At 55.7% G+C, this 23773-nt stretch overlaps 1 protein-coding gene across 1 annotated transcript; it reads right to left on the bottom strand.

Moving 5' to 3' along the window:
• Positions 1-1062: 1062 nt before the first annotated feature.
• Positions 1063-22784, bottom strand: Cpz (carboxypeptidase Z). The gene is made up of 11 exons (XM_006985581.4): positions 22547-22784; positions 19028-19060; positions 16317-16691; positions 13895-14107; positions 11523-11719; positions 10757-10918; positions 10022-10180; positions 7224-7359; positions 5749-5888; positions 2559-2658; positions 1063-1528 (listed from the first exon to the last, which is right to left on the bottom strand). Exons 1-11 carry the CDS (start codon positions 22632-22634, stop codon positions 1182-1184), a joined length of 1950 nt encoding a protein of 649 aa, XP_006985643.3. The 5' UTR covers positions 22635-22784; the 3' UTR covers positions 1063-1181.
• Positions 22785-23773: the final 989 nt, after the last annotated feature.

Raw genomic sequence — 23773 nt, 5'->3', positions numbered from 1 at the left:
TACCTCGCTCAGCAGCTGTGAATGTAGTGCTGGTGTGATGTTTTAATAGCTTTAGGTCCCTCCACATATCAGTAGCCAGGGAAGAAAGCATGTAGACTGTGGCCTTGAAAACAAACAAAACCAAAACAAAAGCCGGGCAGTGGTGGCACTGGCCTTTAATCCCAGCGCTTGGGAGGTGGAGGCAGGCAATCTCTGTGAGTTCAAGGACAGCCAGGGCTACACAGGGAAACCCTGTCTCACAAAAGAAGGAGGAGGAGGAGGAGGAGAAGGAGGAGGAGGAGGAGGAGGAGGAGGAGGAGGAGGAGGAGGAGGAGGAGGAGGAGGAGGAAGAGGAGGAGGAGGAAAGGAAGAAAACTTGGGTCAGGGTCTAGGCTGCCAAGAGGCCATGGAACAAATTGGTGCTGGAGACAGTCATGTTGTCATGACCCCGTATGACACAGGGAGACCTGCAAAGCAAATGGAGAGAAACCAGCCCTTCCAGGCCCAGGCTGTGATAAACTTCTGTTGTTAAAAACCTCAATTTGACTTCCTTATACAGTGCGAGCTGGCTAGCGCTTCTTTGTGAGCACTCTCTTAGGAAGCTACAGAACTCCCAGTCTGGTAAACCCCGGGAAGGGCAAATCCCCTTATAGTATGAGAGATGGTCAAGAGGGCACCTATGGGGAGTGTGGGCCTGTGGAAGGTCCCTGGACCTGAGCTGGTGGCAACATAAGGATAAAAAAGGGCCAAGGAAGACTGGGCCCCAGAATCAGAACCCCATGGAGCCTGGGAGCCCCAAAGGCAGATTTCAGCCAAGCTGCAGGGATTCCAGTGCTAACCAACTCTTCTGTCTTTGAGGCCTGGAGCCTGCCTTGGAGTTACCTCTGTGTATCCCCAACTCTTCCCATCCAAGTGACTCCCTGCCATCCAATCTGCAGCAGCAGGATCCAGAGCTCAGCCTTCAAGGCCTCAGGGTCCTGCTACTGGGGACAGGGAGAACACCACCCAGGGTCTTTTTGCCAGGACCGGTCCGAGCTGCCCTCAATAACAAGGACCCCATTGCTCCCTTCTCATCACGGAGCCTTTCATCACAGTGGGTGAACATCTTTAATAAGCTACAGAGGCCGTGTGTGATGTCCGTGGCCGGGAGACTCCAGAACCAGAAGTCCAGAGGCCATGGAGGCATGGGTCCGGGAGGGGTACTAGTACTTGAGCAGCCAGCGTGGCTTGTACGGGCTCAGCGATGTGAAGTAAGACCACCACCAGGGCTTGCCCCCACTAGCTGGCTGCCTTCGTGCCCTGGGGGGCTCGAAATCCAGCTGTGTGGTCTCTCCCTGTGGATCTTGGGACCGAGGTAAAGCTCTTGCAGGTCCAGGAAGGAAGTTCTTAGGTCCTGTCCCCAGAGGCTGGAGGATGAAGTCCACACGGCCGGCCCTCCTCATGCGCAAGGGTATGGTGACTCTCTTCATCACCTTGGAGTAGCCAGGGGCCTGAGCAATGACGATATGGGAACCCGGGGGAAGGAGTCTCCAGTAGTCACCATCAGGGGCTTCAAAGAGAATAGAAAGGACCCTCAGAGGGCTTCAGCCCCAGGCTGAGGCAGAAGTGTGATAGTTGGGGGGAGGAGGTTGTATGATAGATGGGGTACAAGGTTGGATGGGCGTTTGCCTCCACCTAGAATGTCCTCTCCTGTCAGATCCCTATTCATCCCTCAAAGCTCTACTTAGGTGCTTCCTCGTCCTGGCAGGCTTCACCCTGTCCCTAGCAACTTAATCAGCAAGTCTACCTTCCACTGGACAGTGATGCTTCCAGGTCCCATGTTATAGGTATCTATTCTTTTATTGTTTTTTTTATGTGGATGAGTCTTCTGCCTGCACATATGTATTTGCACCACATGCAGGCATAGTGCCCACAGCGATCAGAAGAGGACATCGAATCCTCTGGAACTGGAGTTACGGGTGACTATGAACCGCCATATGTGCTGAAAAGTGAACCTGGGTCCTCAGCAAGAGCCACAGACTATGATTTTCACCCTGAGCCACCTCTCCAGCACCAGGGACTATGATTTTTAACCAGCTGGGGAAAGCCTGAGGCCAGCCAGAGCCAGTGTGAGACAAAACCAACTTTTCAGAGTGCTGCGGGTTCCATGTGGAGTGTCCTCCGTGCGCTCGTGTGTGTCCCGGGTTAGTGGTGGCATTTTGGAAGGCTGTGGAACCTTTAGGAGGCAGAGCCCACTGCCATGTCTTGTCTGCCAGGGTGGGATGAGACAAAATAAACCCTCTCTTCCTGAGGTTGCTTCTTGCCAGGCACTTCGCAGCCACAAGCTAAATAACTAAAGTACCCTACACTCGGTGTCCCGGGGTGAACTTTGGGGCCTATATGAATAGGATCCTGGAGGGAGGTGGCTTCAGGCTGCCCCCTCTGAGAAGGAACACAGCAGCCATAGTGGGACCACCTCTTGGAGACACAGTTCAGGGCAGACAGGGCCCCCACATGCTGCTGAGAATGGATGGAGCGCCTGGTGAGATGGGGACCCTGCGCTGGCCTCACCCACAGAGGGAGGGAAGGCTGTTGCTCACCTGTGGTGACGTCGTGGCGGATGCCTTTCACTAGAATTCGCGCGTTTTTGACTGGCTTTCCGTATTTGTCCGTCACCACACCCTTGATGCCCCGGTGCACCTGGAGGCACCAGAGAGAAGCTACAGAAGTGACACCTGCCTCCAATGGTCACTTTCACTAGTGCCCCACCCCACCCCCAGATTCTTCTGAGTTGGGGTTCTCCTTGTGTCATCGAGTAAGTCACTCTCTGGGCCTTATTTCCTATTTGGGGTATCTCTGGCAGCCTGTTCTAGAACATTCTGTGCTTTTTGACTGACACTGCCGCTCTGCCTAGGGGTTCTGTTCACTTTCCTTCCTGACCTCAGACATTGAAGACAAGCTTCACTGTCTACCCTTAGGTGCTTCTGAGCTCCAATACCTTCCTAGCTTCCACAGGCATTCATGGTTCCCTCTGAGCGGAGGTTCTAGAAGGAAACCTGGTGAAGACACAGACAGGGGCCTTGGACCCGAACCCACCAATGACTCTTTCATGTATGTGTCTATGCACCAGACACCCTGCCCATATCTTCAGAGTAAAACCCAGGAGTGAGTGTGGACCCACTCAGGCCAACAGTGAACTAGCCCTGTGGCTTCCCAGCCGCACCCTGAGCCTTCTGCACACAAAGAAAGGCTCCTGCCTCAGGGCCTCCTGACCCCAGCAAACCATTTGCTCCTTCACACTCAGCTTCCTCAGCTACAGAGTGGGTCTAAGTGGAGCCAAAGCTGCCAACACCACCCAGGGCTCACAGTATCTCTGAGATCAGCAAAGGTGGGAGCTTAATGATCCCTAGAGTCCCCTCTGCTCAAAGCCAGAGGCTCTCAGCAGCTGCCACCTTCTCTCCAGACCCTCAGTGGCATCAAGGGAGACATAACAATCAAGTCACTTCTCTCCTGCATTTTAGTGAAAAACAGGGTCGAATGTTTGGGAAAGGAGGGCATTGTGGGGCGAGCACAGGATAGGAGCTCGACTCTCCCGGCATGAAAAAGTGACCTGGATGGGCCACCACCGCCTGGATGCTCCTAGGCATGGGTTGCTGTTCTGTGGAGCTGAACCCCAAAACAATATCCTGTGGAGCAAGAGGAGGGATTTCAAATGCAAAGCTTCCTCCACCAGGAGGTGTTGGGGGAAGTGATGATGATGGTGTAGATGCCTCCACGTCACCCAGGCCCTCCCTTGCTCCTCCTCATCCACAGAACGGCCTGAATCCTTCCTATGTGCGGCACCAGCTCAGCTGACCTGGCTAGAGCTGGCCCTTGAGTCACTGGTCACTGCTCAGTTCCAGCCCCCACACATGTGTACCTAGACCTCTGCCCTTCACCTTCACCTCTTAGAATGTTCTGGCCATCAACCCCCACTGGCTCCTCCCACCTCCAGACAGGCTCACTCCTCAGCCTCCAGGATGTCATTCCTGTTGACCCCATAGTCCCAGCTTCTCTCTCCCTGCTGGGCCTTACTGAGCTGGTTCTTGTGTCTCCTCTGTTCCTCAAGGGAGCAGGGCCTGTCCTTGGGAGCTAGTCTCCAATCTGCACTTCAACTGGGGTCCTCTCCTGCCACCCCGGGGCCTGGAGCTGTGTGGCAGGAAGCAGAAATGGTTCTATATCTCACCCCCGCCCCTGGGCCTGCTTAGGATCACTGTGAAAGTGGCCTCAATTGGCCATGACAGACCTGATCCTTATCAGGACCCGCGCCTGCTTTCCTGGGGGTCATCCGTCTCGGAGTAGGCCAAGTGCTGTCCGACTGGCCTCCACTTTGCTTGCCATTAAATCTTCATACACTGATACTTCATGAACAATCTCCATGGAGCGATCCCAGCCCCATCAAAGGCTCCTTCTAACTCACTTTCCCCAGACAACTACAGATCGGCCTGTGCCCCAAGCTCTGCCCCAAGTCCTGTCCTATGGAGGAGACACACCCTGGCTGACAGACAAGCCAGCTTCCACAGAAGAGACACCTGGCCAGCCACACGGCCACACGGCCACATTCTGTGCTACCTGGGACTATGTTCCTCCCATGGCTGCTGTTCTAGCAAGGCTCAGCCTGCTCTTACCTAGGGGAAGGTTCCTGATCTCTCTAGAAAGGACAGGGCTCAAGGACAGAGGCTTGGGGACACAAAGTCTAGACCTTAAACTCCAGGCAGCTGCCGAGCCATACTGCCCGGGCACTCCTTTTCCTCTGTTTCCTCCTCTGTCATGTGCCCCTGTGGCCACAGCGGTCCTTCTCTCAGACTCCATCACCTAAGGGTGGGGCTGCCCAGGGCAGGGCAAACCAGGGATGGGATCCACTCAGGGCGGGGGACCGACTGTGAAGCACTTTCATAGCCACCATGCACCTGAACGGGCGTGGTTTCCTCAGGAGGTGTTATCTCCCTACAACCCACCAAGCCTCTCATAGTTTTATAGCACTCACGTGAGCTGTGCTGGGTGAATCACTGGGCTCTGGAGCCCATTTGCCCTGACTCAGCAGACCCCAGCTTAAGGATCCTGTGGGGGTTTCTGAGGGTGTATCTCCAGCCATCCCTCCCACGGCCTGATCACCTGTGTCCAGATGAACTCAATGCAGATAGGCAGTTACTCTCAAGCAGTCTCAGCCTCAGGCCTGACATGTGAATAGGCTATATCCAGAGCCATCATCTCTGAGACCCTCCCCCACATAATGCCCCCTTCGCTCCTACAGCCACACTCACCCCAGTCACAGGGAGGAGCCCTGTAGGTTTCAAGTGCCTCATCGAGTCCCCTTCTGCACCCCCTTTTCTCAGAGAGTACCCTCTTCCTGCCTGGTTTCTCTTCTCTCAAGACTCAGCTTGATTTACCTGCTGCCTCCTGGTAATCCCTACAGCTTGGAGGCTGACCAGCCACCCTGCCCTCCACCCCCCTGCCCCCCGCCCTGGTGCTAGCCCCCTAAGCTCCCTTTGGCAATCATGCTTTGTCAGGTATGAGCTACTTACCCAAAGGGCATCTACCTGGCATTCCCCACAGGGTATGTGGGAGAAGTGGTTAGGAAGCGCCCCCCCCCCTACACACACACCGTGCCAACCCATTCTGAATGGATGGTCAGAGAAGTCATGAACAGACGCTTCCACAGAGCCCCAGACAGAGCCTGAGACAAGGGAGACTAAGGGTGGCGTTGGACCCCACCCCCACCATGGGAAGCTTCCGGTGGGCGGGGCTCACCATCTCCAGGAAGTTCAATAGCGGCTCCTTGTTATGTTGCCACAGGCCATAGAGCGCCTCCTCTGGTGGGAACTTGACACAGCCCAGCTCCACGGTGATCTCAAAGCAGTTGGTGTGTAGGTAGTTGAAGTCAGACATACCTGTGAGGTGGGCAGCTGGGTGTCAAGGGCAGAGACCCTGGGCCAGGCACAAGACCCCGGGTCCAGCATTGCTTTGCACATAGGGATGACTTACCCTGGCACTGTGCTCCCATTTACATCCCTGAGAACTGGAGTAAGAGGCCTTGGCAAGGCCACAGAGGCAAACTTGGATTCCAGACAGGTTGGTAGCAGAGTACATGGGATTAGAACCTTGTTCTCCCAGAGAAGCCAGTCAGGGTACCACATAAGCCTCTGTGTCCCACTATTGGGCCTGCAGCCCCAGGAAGTCTGACAATGGCCACAGCATCCGGTTGCCCAGAGTTCCACCAGCAGCCCAGGGAAACCTGATCGTTTCCATCCCCCAGGAGACTGAGTCAGGAGGACTGCGATGTCTCCTCCCTTCTCTCTGCTCTAAGGACTTTTGAGTTCCTCAGCCCTGCTGTTGCAGCTATCACTGCCCACAGGCCTCATGGCTGCCACTGTCCATCTGTGGACCCATCTGCCCCGTGGCCCTGCCAGTGGCAGGAAGGAAGCCTTCTGGCCTCTCCAGTCCGGCTCTTATAGGACACCTGCAAGCCTCAACAGTAAGACCTTGTCTGGCATCTGGGGAACCAATGTACCTGAAGCCTTGGAGCAAGAAAAGCTGTCATGCCCCAAAAGGTGCCATGTGTCAGTCACTGGCAGCATGGAAGGGCCAGATAAGAGCTTTGGAACACGTGAGAAGGGTAGCTTTCTGCCACCTGGGTAGGACTGGTGGGAGACAGAGTTGCAAGGTGAGCCCCAGCCTTGCTGACAAAGGCCTCGTGAGTCTGTCTCTTGCCCTCCTCTGCAGAATGGTCCATGTGGGAAGTGTGCTGGGTACAGCAGGAATCGGGTAAAGGGTGGCTGTACAGGTGCATGTGGGCCCTTCCGCGGATGCCCCGGGATATGCTTAACATTTGTGCCCCACAGTGCAGCTGTGAGGACTCAGATACCCAGTGAATGCTGAGCTTGGGAAAGCCCAGAAGCCTTAGCGTGCAAGTGTCCCGTGATCTTACACAGTAAATAATCCCAGCCATCAGGACCTGTTGCACAGAAACCCGAAATGTCAGCTCCTCTGGGGGCTCTGCCACTGCGTGTACAGGCCTATCCGACCCTTACCAAGCAGCAAGGGCTTGGTCATGAGTGGAATCACCACACAGGTGATTATAAGATCAACTTCACAGTGGCTGCCAGTCACGGGACCAGCTCCTCCCAGTCCCGCCTCTCCTGGAAGGTGGTAAGGAAAACTCAAGCCAGACCCTAGCTCTGTGGAGGAAGGCCCCACCCACCCATCCACCCACCCCGCAGACGCACCTCCAGTGAAGCTGTACCAGTCCGCCCCGTTGATGATGCTCCCCTGCTTCAGAAAGTTGCCCCCACACCTGTTCTCCGACCTGTCCATCATCATGGGGTGGACATCAGCGTAGGCTCTGGCCAGCAGCTTGAACATCTGGAGATGGAGATTGCGAAGGAAGGAGACAGCTCTGCAGCCCTCCACCATCTGCCTAGACACACCTGGACTGTCCCACCCCTCCCACTCTTCCTCTCCATCCTTGCCTTGGGGCCGCCAACCTATGTTCCTCTCCTCTATTGTCCCGTAGGTGGAGGCCTGGAAGAAGCTGTAGCCATCATCCCCTAAATCCTGGGTACAGGAGTCTCAGGTCGAGCTTACAATAAGAATGTGGTGCAGTGGAGTGGCCTGTCTGCAGGCCATGCGGGGAGGTGGGGCACAGACATGAGGACCACATGTGAAACAAGGCAGCTAGAGCCGGGCATGGTGGCACACGCCTTGAATCCCAGCAGTCAGGAGGCAGAGGCAGGCAGATCTCTGAGTTCGAGGGCAGCCTGGTCTACAGAGCAATTCAGGGCAGCTAGGGCTGCCTAGAGAAGCTGTGTTTGGAAAAACAAAAAAGAAAGAAAGAAACAAGGCGGCATGCTGGACAGAGTAGCCACACGCTGGGCAGGACAGCCACAGAGACCCAGGAATGCAGGTCACTGGGCACAGCAACCTGCCCTCTCAACAGCTGCCTGAGCAAGTGCCACGGTGAGCTGCAGCTGTGCCAACTCCTGGGCCTGTGGCAAGTAGGAAGGGCTGAGGGCATGGTCACGGCTCCCAGGGATGGCTCTCCCTGGCAGGACGGAACGCTGGCAAAGGTGTACCTAGGGACACCAGCTGGCTCCTTTCCTCACACTCCCCCCACCTCTCCTGAGACTGTGGTTTCCACAGAGCCTGCTGCCGGCTGCAGGCTGCATAGTTATTGATTGAGGATTGATGGCTGGGGAGCAGACTCATTTCTTCTGACTCTAGTGGGACCCATTGAGGTGAACCTCCCCCCTACGGACATCCCCAGACGCTGAGGCTGGGAGGCTGGCCTGACATGGAGGGGCTCCTGCTGCCCAGAGCACAGCTGCCCCACCCAGGGGACACACTTGCTCTGTGAAGGCACAAGATCTGAGACCCCCCCCACTGAATGAGTATGCAAATGCGTGTGAGAGTGAGTGTAAATGAGTGAGTGAATGGATGAATGAGTGAAGGAGTAAGTGAGTGAAAGAGTGAGTGAATGGATGAATGAGTGAAGGAGTGAGTGAGTGAGTGAGTGAAAGAGTGAGTGAATGGATGAATGAGTGAAGGAGTGAGTGAAAGAGTGAGTGAATGAATAATTGAATGAGTAAGTGAGCAAGTGAGTGAATGAATGAATGAGCAAATGAATGAGCTGACCGGCAGAAGCGGGACCCAGAAGCCAGAGGACACAGGTTGCTGGCACAGCCCTTGCTGCCCACGAGCACAAACGCGCGGAGCGTGGTCTGGCTGCACCGAGGTCTCTGACAGCCTGTGCCTGAAGCATCCTCCCACACTGGGGCCTCTCCACCTCACCCCTGCTCTAGTGTTCCACCAGGAGAAGCCCCAACCTCAGGGAAGCCCTCTCTAAGTCTAGGCCAGGCTGGGGCTCCTCCCCACACCCGTGTGAACACAAGCATGCACACGTGCTCCCAATGGCATGCAGACACGAACATGAATGCACCTGTGTTCACACATGTCTACAAACACTACGCCCACCTCCGGGACCCTTCGTGGATGCTGAGCTGTCCTGTCCTTGCTTGCTTGTTATGGTTGTTTGTTGTTATTGTTTGGTTTGGATTTTTTGTTTTGTTTTGTTTTTCGATTCCTCCATAGACAGAGGACCCTCAGAGGAGGAGGGAACAGTCTCCTCTGCCACTGTGGCCCAGGAACAGGGAAGAGACTGGGTAAGACCAGTTTGATGTACAAGTGTCCAGCAGGGGTAGAAGCAGCTGTTCCCCGGCCAGGTGGCTCAGCTATCAGAGAGCCTGGTGTCTGGCCCTCCTCTGTCCTGCATGGTCCCTACCTGTAGATCCCTTCCCCTAAGTTTGCCGTGGAAACTGCCCTGGAGGGTGACCAAACTCCCTGCACCCATCTGACCCCCCAGGAGGTCTGATTAGAGACCAAGCTCAGACCTGCACAGGCCCTGCCTGAGGCAGGAGCCTGCAGCCTCCAGTGGCACAGGAGGCAATGGAGGGCTGGCCCCAGACCTGGGGACACCAGGAACAGACTCGCCCTCCCTCTGCATGCTTTCTCATCCGCACAAGGCAGGGGTTGGCTACCTGTCTCCTTGTAAGCACAGGGTGGGTAGCATAGCAAAGTGACTTTAAGAGGGAGAGTGCCCGAAAGGGTCCCAAAGTCACTTAGTCTCACCCACAGTGAGGAACAGGCCTGAGGAATCAGGGTCTTTACCCAAGGACCCCTGTGAGCAACAGCAGGGGGAGCCCCACCCCTAACCTCTGCACTCAGTTAGAGCCCACTGGGCACCATGCATGTGGTAGCACTGCCCCCTGCTGGTGTGGTCTGGAACTACATGAGACACACCAATACAGGGACAGGCCACAGCTTCTCCCTGAGGTTGGGGACATTGAGAAGGAAGAGCTGTCCTCTGCTTGACCAACCAACCGGGTACTTCCTGGAGGTGGGGGTAGCAAGCAAAGAGGCTGCTGAGGTAAGGGTTCAACAACATCGACGTCTCCGTGAGCTAGAACAGAAGAGACTGTGCTGGCAGAGGACACCTGCTCAGGCTCGTCACCATGTCCCCATCTCTCACCTTCTCATCGGGCGTGGGAGAAAACATCTTTTCCTCATGGGGGTGCTTGGAGAAGTCAAAAGGGTAGGACACCACCAAGTCGCCCCCGTGCAGGCTGGCTGAGAGGACGAAGGGAATGGTCTGTATCCACTTCATGATGGCCTTGGTCTCGGGGGCCACCTGCCGGGGATGGAGGACTGCTTTCAGGATTTTGCCTGCTCCACTGGCCACCCAACATCCATGCCTTCCCCACCCACCCCAGACCCAACAGGACTCCTGCCCAGCCACTGCAGTTCCCTCCAGACACCATGGAGTTCATGCTGGTCTTCCAGCCTGGAGCTCACTTTGCCCCTCCTGGTCAGGTCACCTCTCTAGGCAACCGAGGAGCATCCCACCTCTTCAGCTCCTGACTGCCCCATTTCTGCATTAAGCAGGCCCCACTAGCTTCAGAAGCTGCTCTTACATTAAGCAGATTCTACTGACTACAGAGGAAAAGGCTCCTGTCAAGCTCGGCTCACACTTGAGGGGGAACTCAGGGACTCTGGGGAAGTGTCTGGGCCATGAGTGCTTCAGCAGGATGCAGACTCATGTCAGCCCTGCTGGAGACCAGGGGATATCAATACATTGTTCTCTGGTCCAGCAAGGCATGAGCCCACCTCACAGGCTAAATACTGAGGCTCAGAGGGGTCAGTGCCCTCGGGAGGGACACCTGGAGTCCCTAGCTCAGAGAGGGGGCCCTGGCCACGCAGCTCCTACCTTACCCCACCAGTAGTACTGTGAGATGGGGATATGGTCTGTGCGCACGCCACGAGTGGAGGCCAGCCGGTAGTACTCCGATGTCAGGTCAGGGAAGTTGCGGTTTAGATCCAGGTTCTGTGCGTTCTGCCTCCCGCTGGTCCAGCCGTTGTAGCCGGCACCCTGAACACATGGGCCCAGCCAAGGATCAGCAACTCCCTCCCCACCTCTTCCAGCCCAGGCTTCAACTGGACTGAGGGTCAAGCAGGACTGTGGCTTCTGTGGCTTCATGTGATGAGCTCAGGATGAATCACCCTTTGCCCTCCCTCCCTCCCTCCTCCTTCCCCTCCACACAGCCTTCCCCCCACCCCTCAGCATCATGGCCCTACACTATTCACCCATGCCTGGATGCCCCCGCAGCAGCCCATGCCACCAGCCCCTTGCCTCCCTTGGCTCTCACCCATGTCCTTCTGTCCCTCCCTGTGAGCTTTCCTACCCCCCAGCAGCACACTTTCTTGTTGTGACCCTTTTCCTTATCTTGCATGTTTAGCAAGAACTCTACCCCTGAGCTACATCTTCAGCCCTGTCCTGAAACAATACACCACAGCTCTGATCTGTCAGTACCCACCCTGCCCACCCATCAAGCAGAATGTCACAGTACTGCAGCTGGCTCAGTCCTGGTCACCTGGAGAGGTGGCTGCAAAGAGACCCTCCGCAATGATGAAGCAAGTCAAAGGTTAAGAGTGTTGGAGGAAGCAGTCCACCTCCAGGCAGCAGGGGCTCCCACCTCTGCGGCTGCCACCTCGTAGCCATCAGGGTTCATGGATGGCAGCAGGTGGATGCGGGTGGTGTTCACCAGGCGCTGGATGCGGGGATTGCCCAGCAGGTACTCAGAGCACAGATACTGAGCCAGGTAGATGAGCATCTCCCGTCCCGCCACCTCGTTGCCATGGATGTTGCCAATGAGCTTCACCTCGGGCTCCACTGCAGGGAGAAACTGTGACGTGGGTTGCTGTCTCACAGACTGGGTTCAGCAAGGGTAGCCAGGTGTACCGAGGCTGACTCCTGCTTGTTTTGACTCAAGAGTCTCTGGGCACAATGAGGTATCTAGGCACTCATTTCTTGAGCTCATTTCTTATGTTTAACCACAATTATTAGCATAAGTAAAGGATGCTATAATCATATATGGTGCCATTGATTTGTGTGACTTTTATTGACATCCTTTGTCCATATTTGTGCAACAAGTCAAACACATCAGTGCTTAATAGATAAAACAGCTGGCCCTGGGAGGGAAGGATGAATAGATGCATGGATGAGCAGATGAGTGGCTAGACAAATGGATGAGTGGATGGATGGATGGATGGATGGATGGATGGATGGATGGATATATGGGTTGATGTTAAAGAGACAGGTGGAAGAACAAAAAGAACAAACGAATAAACAGATAGATGAATGGGTGGTTGGATAAATGGATTGGTAAATGGGTTTGTGGATGGACGGAAAAATGGATGAGTGGGTGGATGGATGGATAGATGAATGAATAAAATAATGAATGGTGGATAGAGGGATGAGCAGGTGTGGGTGGGTGGGTAGATGGACTGACAAATGAGTGAAAGGGAAAATGGTAGCTGTACTGTAGAAACAGTAGACTAAGCCTGGCAGCCTTCTTCAGTGTGGCTGTGGGCAAGTCACCCCTCCTTGCTGAATCCAATGTTACTCATGTGGAAAATAGAATCTCCCACTCCACCTGTTTGGCCCAGATCAGCTGTAGGTATAAATGCCCATGCCCAGGGTATAAATGACAAGGAACTTGCCCTATCTGTAGAGGTTTAGGTTTGGTTTTGGGGGCCAGATGTGATTTGATGACCTCCAGCCCCAATGGGAGACAGGGCTTTTGAGCTTATGCTGTCCACACTGCCCAACTGCCCAGTCCAAAAAGATTAAAACTGGGTAGTGGTGGACAGCTCTGCAGAGTCCTAAGTCCACAGACTCAAGAGACTTCTGGGACTGGAGGGGAGGATGGGCCCGATTACATCAAGATGGCTACAGAACAGCTAGGCTGGCGATGGAACCAAGGGAGGACTTAATGATGCTCTCAGTGCTGTGAGTAACCACTTTTAGGGTCACCATGACCTATTCACACAGGAGATGGAGGCCCAAGCCAAATATTGGTTAGAACAGTCTAGAGCCCCAGATGCAGTCAGCTTGGTGTCTCTTCTCCAGCTCAGAGCCACTAGTAATTTCTGTAACAAAGTTTGATTTCCTAATTTGCACCACAGCAAGGAAACTTCAAAGGGCTATCTAGCTATCTAGCATTTTCCACAACTCAGAACAGGCCTCCACACCTGGTATCACTGGACTTTGCTTTGGAAATGGAAAACCCACTGCGTCCACACCAACAGGTTAGCAAAACTGTGCTTCAGGCACACATAGCAGAGGGAAAGTGACCAGGACCCAGACCTGCACAGACCCAGGACTCTCAGGACTGCAGGGCAGCAGTGGTGGTGACAGAGACACTCTACATTAAGGGTCTAGAACCAAAGCTCTGGCAGCCATTGCTCACTGACCCTGCCTGACCCAGTGTCCCCCCAGGACCTGCCCTGGTCCCTGCAGCTGTCAACCTCTCAGAAAACTTTTCACCCATTTTCCCTGGGGACAAAGTATCAATACTGTCAATTGTGTGTGGTTTGTTATCTTGCTATTACTCAGTCCCCTCAGGCCAGTGTCTCTGTTGGGATGAGACCAACTCATTTCCATTCCCATGTTCCCAGACTCACAAATGATAGAGGTTTTCTATAGAAATCATATATATATATATATAGTCTCTCTATGTAGTTCTGGCTGTCCTGAAACTCACTGTGTAGACCAGGCTAGCCTCCAACTCACAGAGATCCCCCTGCCTTTGCTTCCCAAGTACTGGGATTAAAGGTGTGCACGACCATACCCAGCTTGGAGAAATCCTTTTTAATACTGTCCTTGTGGGCTGTGGTCACGCACCAATCACAGCCCCCAAAGCATCACCATATCCAGGTGATCACGGGTGGGTAAGCGGATGGAGACACCAAATGGCCACTCCCAGCTCGTGCTCCCCAAGGCTAAGTGGGTCTGCATTCTGTTCCCAGGGACAGAATCACACCCAGGCCTCACATGGTCACTCACTCAGCTCGTGCTGGCCTGGGCGGCTTGAGAACTCGATGACTAGCAGGTCCTTGCCTTCGAAGCTGCGCCCAATGCTGTAGGTCTTGGCCACCTGGGAACAGCGGGCTGCTGTCCTCTTCAGGACCCGGGCCATCTGAGCATAGGAGTGGTGGGCAAAGCGAATGAAGGTGGGCGGCAGTCCCGAGGGCAGGGCCTCCTCGGCATCCAGCTCTCCTGGGGAAGGAAGTGGAACCCGGGCTGGAGTGCACACTGCACCTTTGCTCACGGCTCAGAGGGCTCGCTAGCTTCTCCCAGCACCCTCACCCCCAACCCCATTATGCTGCTATTCAGGTCAGGTGTGGAGAGGACACCTAGGTGTCCTGGGTGGCACCGCCGCCAGGCAGCCAGTGATGGTGCCCAGGAGATGCATATGGAACATGTCTCTACTCCCAGTGTATAAACAACAGCAAGATGTGGGTGCTTGCCTGGGAGCTTTCAAATGTGAAAAGGAGATCTCAAGAGAAGGTGGCTTTTGTTATCTTCAACCTACAGAAATCACTGAGAGGCTGCCACCTGCCTCTATGCCTTGGTTGTCTGTCCTAACCCTGCTGTAATGGGGGCCCTGACACAGCTCTGCATCCCGCTGTTCTGGCGCTGGGGCCTCCACTGTGTTAACACTGGCATGAGCCAGGCAGCGTGGCTCGGAGTGGCTCCCCACAGTCTGCAGGCTGCTGACGTTGCTCCCAAATGCTTCCTCAGCAGGGAGAAGCTCCCACCAGGAAGAAGACAGGGCTGGGGCAGTGATAGGTCACAGTGTGACCCCCCACCATACCTGCCCCTCCCCATTTCCCTGTTCCTCTCCAGAGCAAAAGCCCAGCAGCTAGCAGCCCTGGGGACTCTCCTCAGCCCTGTTGGCTGCAGAAACTTGAGACAGGTCCCTCAGGGCAGACCACCCGGGCCACCAAGAGTTAATGCCATTCCCTTAGTGTCCCACTTGAGGTTTTCTTCCTGCTCAAAGTAATTGCTGAGAAGAAAGAACAGATGAAACCAGCAATTTGGTGCTAGACATGCCCAAAATAATCCCTCTCCAGGAGGCACTGCTTGGGCTCTCTTGGGGCAACAGGCTCAGCCGGAGTGGGTTGGCTTCCTTTCTGCTCACCAACCTTGCTTGCCACACTTCCACCCCTGAACCCACCGTGGACACAGTCCTGCCTGCCAGCATGGCTCTTTCCACCACCGGCTGCACCTGCCCTCGAACCCAGCTAGTCCTAGGACCCCAGAGGAGTACCAGGCTCCAAGAACAGGCTCAGTGTGGTGCACCTCCTACCAGCCACTCACACATCCTCCCCAAAGCCCCTATGTCCACAGTAGGCACTCAATAGATAAAGATGTACAAGCCAGCCCATCTACCAATGGTTGGCCAGGGTGACTCCAATGGAAGTCCTTGTGCTGTCTGCTTCCCTGGCCCTCTGTTCCCCAACTGCAGCAGAAGGGGAACTAAGGGCTTGCAAACCAAGGCCATGGGATGCCAGGGCCCAAGCAGTCCAGCTGCTGCCCTTCACCAGCCCCCACACAGGCCACGTGGGGCTGTTAAACTCATGACAGTGAAATAAGATTAAATTCACAGCTAGTGACTTCTGCCTTGGACAGTACGGAAGGGCTTGTGTCTGTCTCACAGGAAGCTCCCTGGGCCAGTGTTGCATGGAGGGTGCTGATCCTGGTGGGCCCTCTTTCCAACCACTGTGTACAGAGCAGACCCAGCTGGAAAGGTGCATATAGGGACAGACAGGGCTGTGCTCACTAAAGCATGGTGCCAAGCAGATCTCTGGGACCTCCACACACATCATTCAGTATGGCTTATTCCTCTGCTACAGGCTGGCCCTGGAGACAACTACGCCCTTCCCTCTGCAGCCCTCATCATGCCTCCCGCCATCCCACAGCGTCTGCCTGAGGAGACTCTCATAGCCTGTGTCATCCTTCAGGCTCAGCTTTGGCCAGCAGGTCTGGTGAGAAGTTCCCTGCCCAAGCCAGCCCAGTGGCATGGCCAATGCAATGCAGTTTTCTGAAGGAAGCCAGAGCTGAGCACTCTGTCTGCCATGTCCATGCCCCATCTGTTTGCTGGGCAAAGGCTTCTCTGTGGGGAGCCTCCTTCCAGCCCTGGCTGGGACACTTCCCTCTTTGGATAAGTGGCCATTCACCCCCCTCAATCTGAGTCCATAGATGCAGGAGCCTTTGGTAAATGGTTCCTTAGCAATGAGATAACCCTTCATATGACCCTACTGGTCCCCTACAGAGGGCAGAGACAGCACCAGGATGTGGCTCCTCTCTCTTGTCTGTTCCATCCTTTGTCTCCTGGCCCTAGAGGATCCCTGACACCTGCCTGCCCACACAGTAACCCCTAAAGCTAATGTGAAGCCTGGAGCACCCGAAAGCCTTGGCTTACCCCGGAGCTGTTCCAGAGGATCATAGCAACCTTCCTCCTCTGATGCAAAGTATCGGGCACAGTCTAGGAAGTAGGGCCAGGCCATGTCGATGGCATCAAAGGCTGGCTGGCAGGCCTCCCGAAGGCTCTCACAGACATGCCGGCAAGGCCTTCGGGTGTGGCCTCCCTCACATCGGGGGACCAGCACAGAGCACCCCAGCAGCCGCAGGTCAGGGTTGCACTGGCCCTCAAGGAGAAAGTGCAGCACACCCAGAAGCATGTACTCAGGGCTGGACTCCACCGCCTCCCACGACCGGTGCTCCAGGGGTGTGGGGAACGATGTCTGGTTGTAGGATGCATCGGTGCAGGTCCTGAGATGCAGGTCCACACAGGTGGCTGGAGAAGGAGAGTCAGCAGGTCACATGATGACCCATGCCCAAGTAGACACTACCTAAGACCAGGGCCTGCAAAGATGGAGCACTCAGTCTGTGGGGAGAGGTAAGGATAGGGCTACTATGGAAAAATAGGATCTATTGGAGAACACTGCGGGGGTGGAGGGGGAGACTCCTGAACTGACTGCACCCAGCCACCTACCATCAAATGGGCCAGGATGGCAAGGACACCAACAGAATGGGAGCAGGCAGCCTGCCCTGCCTGGGGATGTATGATGAGGCCAGTAGATCGGTAGAAGCACGAACGAACGAGCCTCAAGACAGCCCCAAAGGAGAGCTGTCCATGAGAACACATCACACATGGGATGTCCTGTCCTCTAGGGACAAGGTTAAGTCCCCTCAGAAATGCACCTGGCAGGCCTGGTTCTGCTATCCTCTTACAAGGACATTGTAAGTGCTGCCCAAAGGATGCTAGCTCCTCCGATATTGGACACTGTGCTGGACCGGCATGGATGGCTCCAACTGTCCCTCCTCCTGCAGCCACCATTTGCCAGGCAAGGCCTCCTAAACTTCTCCAGGAGCCCAGGAAGCTGCTGGGCACAAGGTTGTACCCTCATTCCAGTCTCTCCCTCTGCCACCTGTCACCTGTTCCTCCACCCCCGTCAGAGACAGCATGTGGTGCAGACCTAAGATCTTGCCACTTCACCAAGTCACGGTGTGCAAAGGGCACAGGTGTTCGAACTCAGCTTCTTTCTGCTCAAAGCATTTTAGATATGTTGATTTTTGTCTTATTTTCTGGCCTTACGTTTTTTAATTCATATATCTATAAGTGGTTCATACCACAGCAGGGGCTTGTAGAAGCCAGTTCTTTCCTTCTACCCCAGGGTAGGACCCTGGGGATTGAACTTGAGGTGGTCAGTCTTGGCAGCAAGCACCTCTACCTACTGAACCATATTGACAGCCCCGTTTCTTGTTTTTTTTGAGACAGCCCTCACTCTATAGCCCAGGCGGACCTAGAACTTCTATGTAGCCCAAGGTTGGCTCTAAATTCATGGTCATCCCCCTTCCTTTGCCTCCTAAATGCTGAGATGACAGGCATGAGCCACCAAGCTCAGCTGTGACACTGGATGTTCTGGGGGAAAGCACTCCATGGTTTTGCAAATCTTCTCCACATAGGCTACACCGGATGCACACATCTAACATCAGAAAGGTTTGCCTCTTCCAAAAATACAGCTGCGTCCTCAGGCCTGTCCTGGGCATTTTAAATGCATAGTTTCATCAAGATGCTCTATTCCTCATCATCTCAGGAAGGATGAAACCAAACCTGGGGGTTGTGGGAAAAGACATATCCAAGTTCACAAGCCCAGCTGGACCTGCAGAGCCAGAAGCCAAGGACGGCTTCTCTGTGCTGGGGTGTGGATCAGAACAGCCTGTGCTTTAACATGCTGGAGGCTGTGGGCTCCATCCTGAGTAACACCTCTCCCCAAGAAAAGGAAAAGATTCTCATAGCGAGAGACAAAAGCGGGGCTGGCCTTGGAGGGACCCCTAGCATGCCCCGTGGCAGAGCTGGGCACGCTGGGCAGGCAGGGCAGGACAGAGCAGGTGGGGCAGGCGGGGCAGGGCAGGGCGGGCAGGGCAGGGCAGGGCAGGGCAGGACAGGGCAGGGCAGGCAGGGCAGGCTGGGCAGAGCAGGGCAGGACAGAGCAGGTGGGGCAGGCGGGGCAGGGCAGAGCAGGGCAAGGCACGTGGGGCAGGGCAGGGCAGGGCAGGGCAGAGCAGGGCAGGGCAGGGCAGGGCAGGGCAGGTGGGGCAGGCGGGGCAGGCGGGGCAGGCGGGGCAGGGCAGGGCAGGGCAGGGCAGAGCAGGGCAGGGCAGGGCAGGTGGGGCAGGGCAGGGCAGGGCAGGCAGGGCAGGGCAGGGCAGGGCAGACAGGGCAGGGCAGGGCAGGGCAGGTGGGGCAGGGCAGGGCAGGGCAGGGCAGGGCAGGACAGGGCAGGCAGGGCAGGGCAGGGCAGAGCAGGACAGGGCAGGGCAGGGCAGGGCAGGGCAGGGCAGGACGGGGCAGGGCAGGGCAGAGCAGGGCAGGGCAGGGCAGACAGGGCAGGCAGGGCAGGCTGGGCAGGACAGGCAGGGCAGGGCAGAGCAGGGCAGGACAGGCGGGGTAGAGCAGGCAGGCAGGGTAGGTAGAGCAGGCTACCCTTCTGTTTGGTCTAACTTTGCTGGATCTGCTGAGCCTGCTCTGCTACCCACGCCGGAAGCCAGCATCTCTGCTTTGACGGCACGGAGGTCAGGGGACTGTTGAGTTCCTACAAAGCAAAGCAGGGGTGGGGTGGTACCTACCACTGTGTGTGGAGGCCAGCCTCTGACATCTACCTGGGAAGAGAGACAACCCTGAGTTAGCACAGACACACCGTCTCTCCCCCCACAGCCTCTGCAGAGGACTCACTGGGCATCACCTGTCCATTCTCTGTCACCTTCGCCCCACTGGTCTGCACTGTTGACATCTAATCTTGAAGCAGCAGGGGCACCTGTCTCCCAGGTTAGGAGCCCGAGTCTGACGAACTATAAGACTTGCCTGAGAAAGCATTGGCATTGGCATTCTTCTGACCTAGAGGGCCCTGCGGCCACATCCCCAAGGCCAGCCATGCGTCAGCTCCCACAGTGACCTCAGTCATCAATCTCAGACTGTGCCCATGGCTCCCACCACCACCGTACTCAGAATGAACATCATTCAAAGAGCCATCCAAACAGACTTCCCAGTCCCAACGACACTGAAAAGGTGTGAAGTCTCAGAGCTGTGTGAGTTGGGGACCCCCTTTCTAGAAAAAAAAAAAAATCGACACACAAAACGACCTTTGCAACTGTGGGGTCTCAAGGGCCTCCTAAGAGCCAGGCCTCGGGAACTCTGCAGTAAGAACCAGGAAGGGCCATAAAACCCATTGAAACAGCCATGTTCAGCCAAGGGCTTGTTGGCCACCCTGAGCAGAAGGAGAAGGTGCCAAGGAGGAAACTCTGCGTCCTGTTTAAACTGGAGTGGCCCTGAGGTAGGGCCAGGAAGGACTTGGACGGCTTGTGCTGGGAAAGGCCAGAAGTGTGGTAGGTTGACCATGGCCAAAAGAAGGGTCTCTCAGGAGCAGGCGTGCATGCATGGGAGAAGAGAGAGATTCTGCAAGCCTAGGAACTGTGGCAAATGCCTGGACTCTGTCCTGTTCAGGTGGAACCTGCCGTGACCAGGAGCCTGGCACAGCACCTTTGGGCTTCTCACAAGACCTAGAGTCATGCAGCAGGTGAACGCAGGAGTGAGCCCCCTGTGCCTTCCACCTACAGAGGAAGCCACAAGGGGCTCACCCCCACTCTGGTTACTGGAACCCACAGTGCTCAGAGTACCTACTGAGTCAGGCTGCCTCAATACTGATCCCACTCCCGGGCTGTCACGAGAGAGGCAGCCTCTGAGACGCCATACCTCTGCCTGGCACTCACAGGCTAGCTGTGAGTTTTTACCATCTTTGAATTTGGGGATTGTTCTTGATAGTTTGGGACAGGGCCTCGTGTAGCCCAGATGGCCTTGTACTCTCCATCTGGCTACAGGTGGTCTCGAACCCCTGCCTCCCTCACACATGCTGGGATTACAGGAGTGCACACCATGCCCAATTTCTACCCTCTTAACCAATGGGGAGAACTCACGGCCTCTTTTATAGTGTGGATCTGGGAGGGTACCCAAGCCACAAGAAGGCCCTGGCACCCCAGGCCATACTCTCCTCCTCACGCTAATAGTACTGTAAAGCACCCTGTACATGAACCAATGCAATGGAGAACAGAGAAAGGGTCCAGCCCCTGGCCTGGACGGCTCTGGGTTCATCAGCCCACGCAGTGGGAGCCTGGACAAGTCGCCCTTTACTGTTGGGCAGGTGGGCCTAGGACGTATAAGATCAAGCTGAGCAAGCCATGAGAGCAAGCCAGTAAGCAGCACTCCTCGGTGGTCTCTGCATCAGCTCCTGCTGCCGGGTTCCAGGCGGCCTTGAGTTTGTGTCCTGACTCCCCCTCGGGAGGTGTAAGCCAAAGAAACCCCAAGCTGCTGTTGGTCATGGCGTCTATCATGGCAACAGGAAACAAACTAGAACATACTCCACTCATATTTTTATGCCAGTGAAGGGATATTGAAGTCGGATTCCTGATTATTGAATTACATTTTGTAGTATTTAAAATCAGTCTCACCCGTTTCTTCCCATCTTTGCAGCCCACGTGGCTGACCTATATCAACCACGAGGTGGCAGCATTTCTTCAAGGCTGGGCTGGAAGTCGCCCTCCGGTCACACCTCCCCTCTTCAACTGCCCATCTTGGCTAGGGCCCCTCTAACAGAGCCGTCAGAATGCCCTGGGGTAGATCAGGGCAGCTGCCCCCAGTCACACAGCCGAGGAAAGGAGTCAGAGTGGGACCCCAAACTTAGGCTCAGTGAAGAGCCAGAGTCCTCTGTCAATGAAAAGACCTCGCAGAGAGGTGTATGTCAGGCTTGTTCCAAGCCCCTGGGACATGGGGACAGGGTGGGCGTGGGGGTGGGGGTGGAGTTGTGGCCATCCTTAGGTGTGAAACCTGGGCTGAAACCGTCAGGCAGACCCAGAAGCTTCCACAATCTGAAAGCCTACTAAACTTCCATGCCTGTCCCTAAGTGGGGAGACTTGGACCTGAAGAAGTTACTCCCTCCTGAAATACTCCTAGACCTGTTGTGATGGTGCTCAGCCCAGCCCGGGACAGAGCTCACCTGCGTGCCCTGCCCCAGTGAGGAAGCAGGTGTCTGTAAAGCAGCCTTGGTCTGGGGTCTGGGGGGTAGTGCGCCTGGCATGGGGCAGGCCAGGAAAGGCTTTCTGTAGCAGTGGTCCCAAACAAGCTTTTAACGCTGTGCATTTTCTGAGACACCAGGAGTTCAGAGAAAGGCCCTCCTATGCAAGTTTTAGCGGTGTGAGGCAGGCACGGGCTGCACACTGGTCCATACAGACTTGCACACGTACACACTTGCCCAATTGGCCTGCACTGTCCATTCTGCAGCGGGATGGATCGAGGGCCATGGGAGACCAGGGGTGGTGGTGGGGAACCCCAGGCTTCGGGCAAAGAAAAGGGACATTGTGTTCCCAACATCCACCTGGCCAGAGCAAGCAGGCTCTCGGGTGACTACAAAAATCCTGGCTCTTAAAACTCTCCATCTGATATCATGGGCTCTGAAGACCCTGGGGGCTCCAGCTAGACTCAGGGGGTTGCTGTTGAAAGACCCCAAGAATGTGAACTAGATGCACCCCCAAGTAAGAGGGAAATTGGAGCCCAGCTTCTGGAGGGGCAGTGGCACGGGAAAGGAGTCCAGGACTCCAGACCCATCCTCAGGATCCTCAGTTGAGATCCCTGGGTGTCCCTGGTCCCTCCCTTATCCCTGCCCTATCCCTGCAGAAACATTCCACCCTTCTCTGGGCCACTTCCAAAGACAAGTTATCCACATTGCAGCCAGAAGTTTCGAAGGAAGGGTCAGGAATCCTCTGTAGCCAGCACCTCCCCATTCCTGGAAGGACAGGGGACTCAGACTGCCTTGTCCTGAAGTCCTGGCACCTGCTCACGCTGACCTATTCGCAGATCCGACCAGTTCAGGTGCTGGGTCCCTCCCAGCTCCGCTGTCGCCCTAGGGTCTCTGGCTTGGCTGCGAGAAAACCCGGTGCCCCAGCAAAGTTCTCTTTACTGCCTAAGGGTCACACAAGGTGGCACCCTTTGGACATTATACCCAGGTGGTAGTTTCGAGACCCACAGGGAGAGAAAAGATCCCAGGTGGGCTGCGGGGGGTTGTCTACATCTACCCAGAGGGGCAGCTGGGACCTTACCGGAGGGATCGCGTTCAGGTGAGCAGCTGAGGTTCGCGGCAGCGGCCAGCGTGGCCAGGGCAGCCAGGAGCAGCGGCGGTGTAGGCATGGTGGGCGCGCAGATGCGCTGGAGGGTGCAGTGATGTGGCACTCGCGGGTGGCGCTGCCGGGTCAGGCGGCTTGGGGGTGGGAGGGGGGCGAGGAGCCGGAGCCGGAGTCGGGTTACAACCGGCAGTGCCAGACACTGGAGAAGGGATGCTGGGGAGGAGGAGGAAAGACAGATAAAAGCCAACCTGCCCCCTACCCCTCCGGGAGCCCCGCCTCCTCCAGAAAGGGACTTGCCTTCCTGTGGGAGGCTCTGGGGAGCTGATCATCAAATCCCTGCTGATTTGGCCTGAAAACCATGATTTGTGGGTGGGTGGAGACTGCACCAGAAGTGGAGATGGGTCCTGGCCCAGAGTTGACCCCAGCTGGAAGTGAGCCAGGCCCTTGGTCAAGAGCCAGTGAAAGGAGGTCGGTCAGGCCTCCCGTGCCAATGCCCTGTGTAGATTCTCTCCCAGGGAAGCTGTGTGGAGCGAAGGTGGTGGTACCATGGCACCCCTGCCTGGGCGCTGGCACTGCTCCGATCCTCTGTGTGGGGCTGTGGTCCAGACAAGTTGCCCGGACTTTGAGTCCATCCCTTGCAGGGCCCAGCAAGGACCTAACTCAAGGACCCTCCTGAAGGATTGTATATCTACTCCCCGTAGGTAACCTGAAGGCAATGTCATGAGATGACCAAACTCCAGGTCATTATCTGGGGGAATGGTAGCATCCTTCCTATACACCTGGTCCCCTGGCCCTTGCCTTCCCCACCTGTAGCTTCCTGGGTAGATCCCCAGGGCTGCCAGCACACAAGTAAAAAAAAAAAAAAAAAAAAAGATGGCCTAGAGTTCCATATGCTCTCCTTCTGGGCCTCACCACTTGATACAGGACAGACCCTGACTCAGCTGTATCTATATGCACATCTACCTGCCAGCTACTTATCACTGCCCCACTGCTGTGGTCCAGTCAGTGTGCACATGTCACAAGCTTGGGGACAGCACCTGTGAGACACCAAGGTAACATTTAACTCTGTCCCCAGCTGATGTATTTGGCTCAGATGACTTTTAGGGGCCATATGACTTCATGGACATCCTCTACCAACCATCCTGGACAGCTGGAGGCTTGGACAAGCCACTTAGCCTTGGATGAGAGGTTATAGTCCCTCTA

Source organism: Peromyscus maniculatus, chromosome 10 (assembly GCF_049852395.1).
Source record: "Peromyscus maniculatus bairdii isolate BWxNUB_F1_BW_parent chromosome 10, HU_Pman_BW_mat_3.1, whole genome shotgun sequence".
Lineage (NCBI taxonomy): Eukaryota > Metazoa > Chordata > Mammalia > Rodentia > Cricetidae > Peromyscus > Peromyscus maniculatus.
This window is presented reverse-complemented; position numbering and strand designations above follow the sequence as displayed.

Coding starts and splice junctions, on each gene's coding strand:
- Cpz (XM_006985581.4), bottom strand. CDS start 22,634: ATGCCTACACCGCCGCTGCTCCTGGCTGCCCTGGCCACGCTGGCCGCT. Junction 10,919..11,522: donor ACGAGGTGGCAGCCGCAGAG/GTGGGAGCCCCT, acceptor CCATGTGTTCAG/GGTGCCGGCTACAACGGCTG. Junction 5,889..7,223: donor CTGGTACAGCTTCACTGGAG/GTGCGTCTGCGG, acceptor CCCACCTCACAG/GTATGTCTGACTTCAACTAC.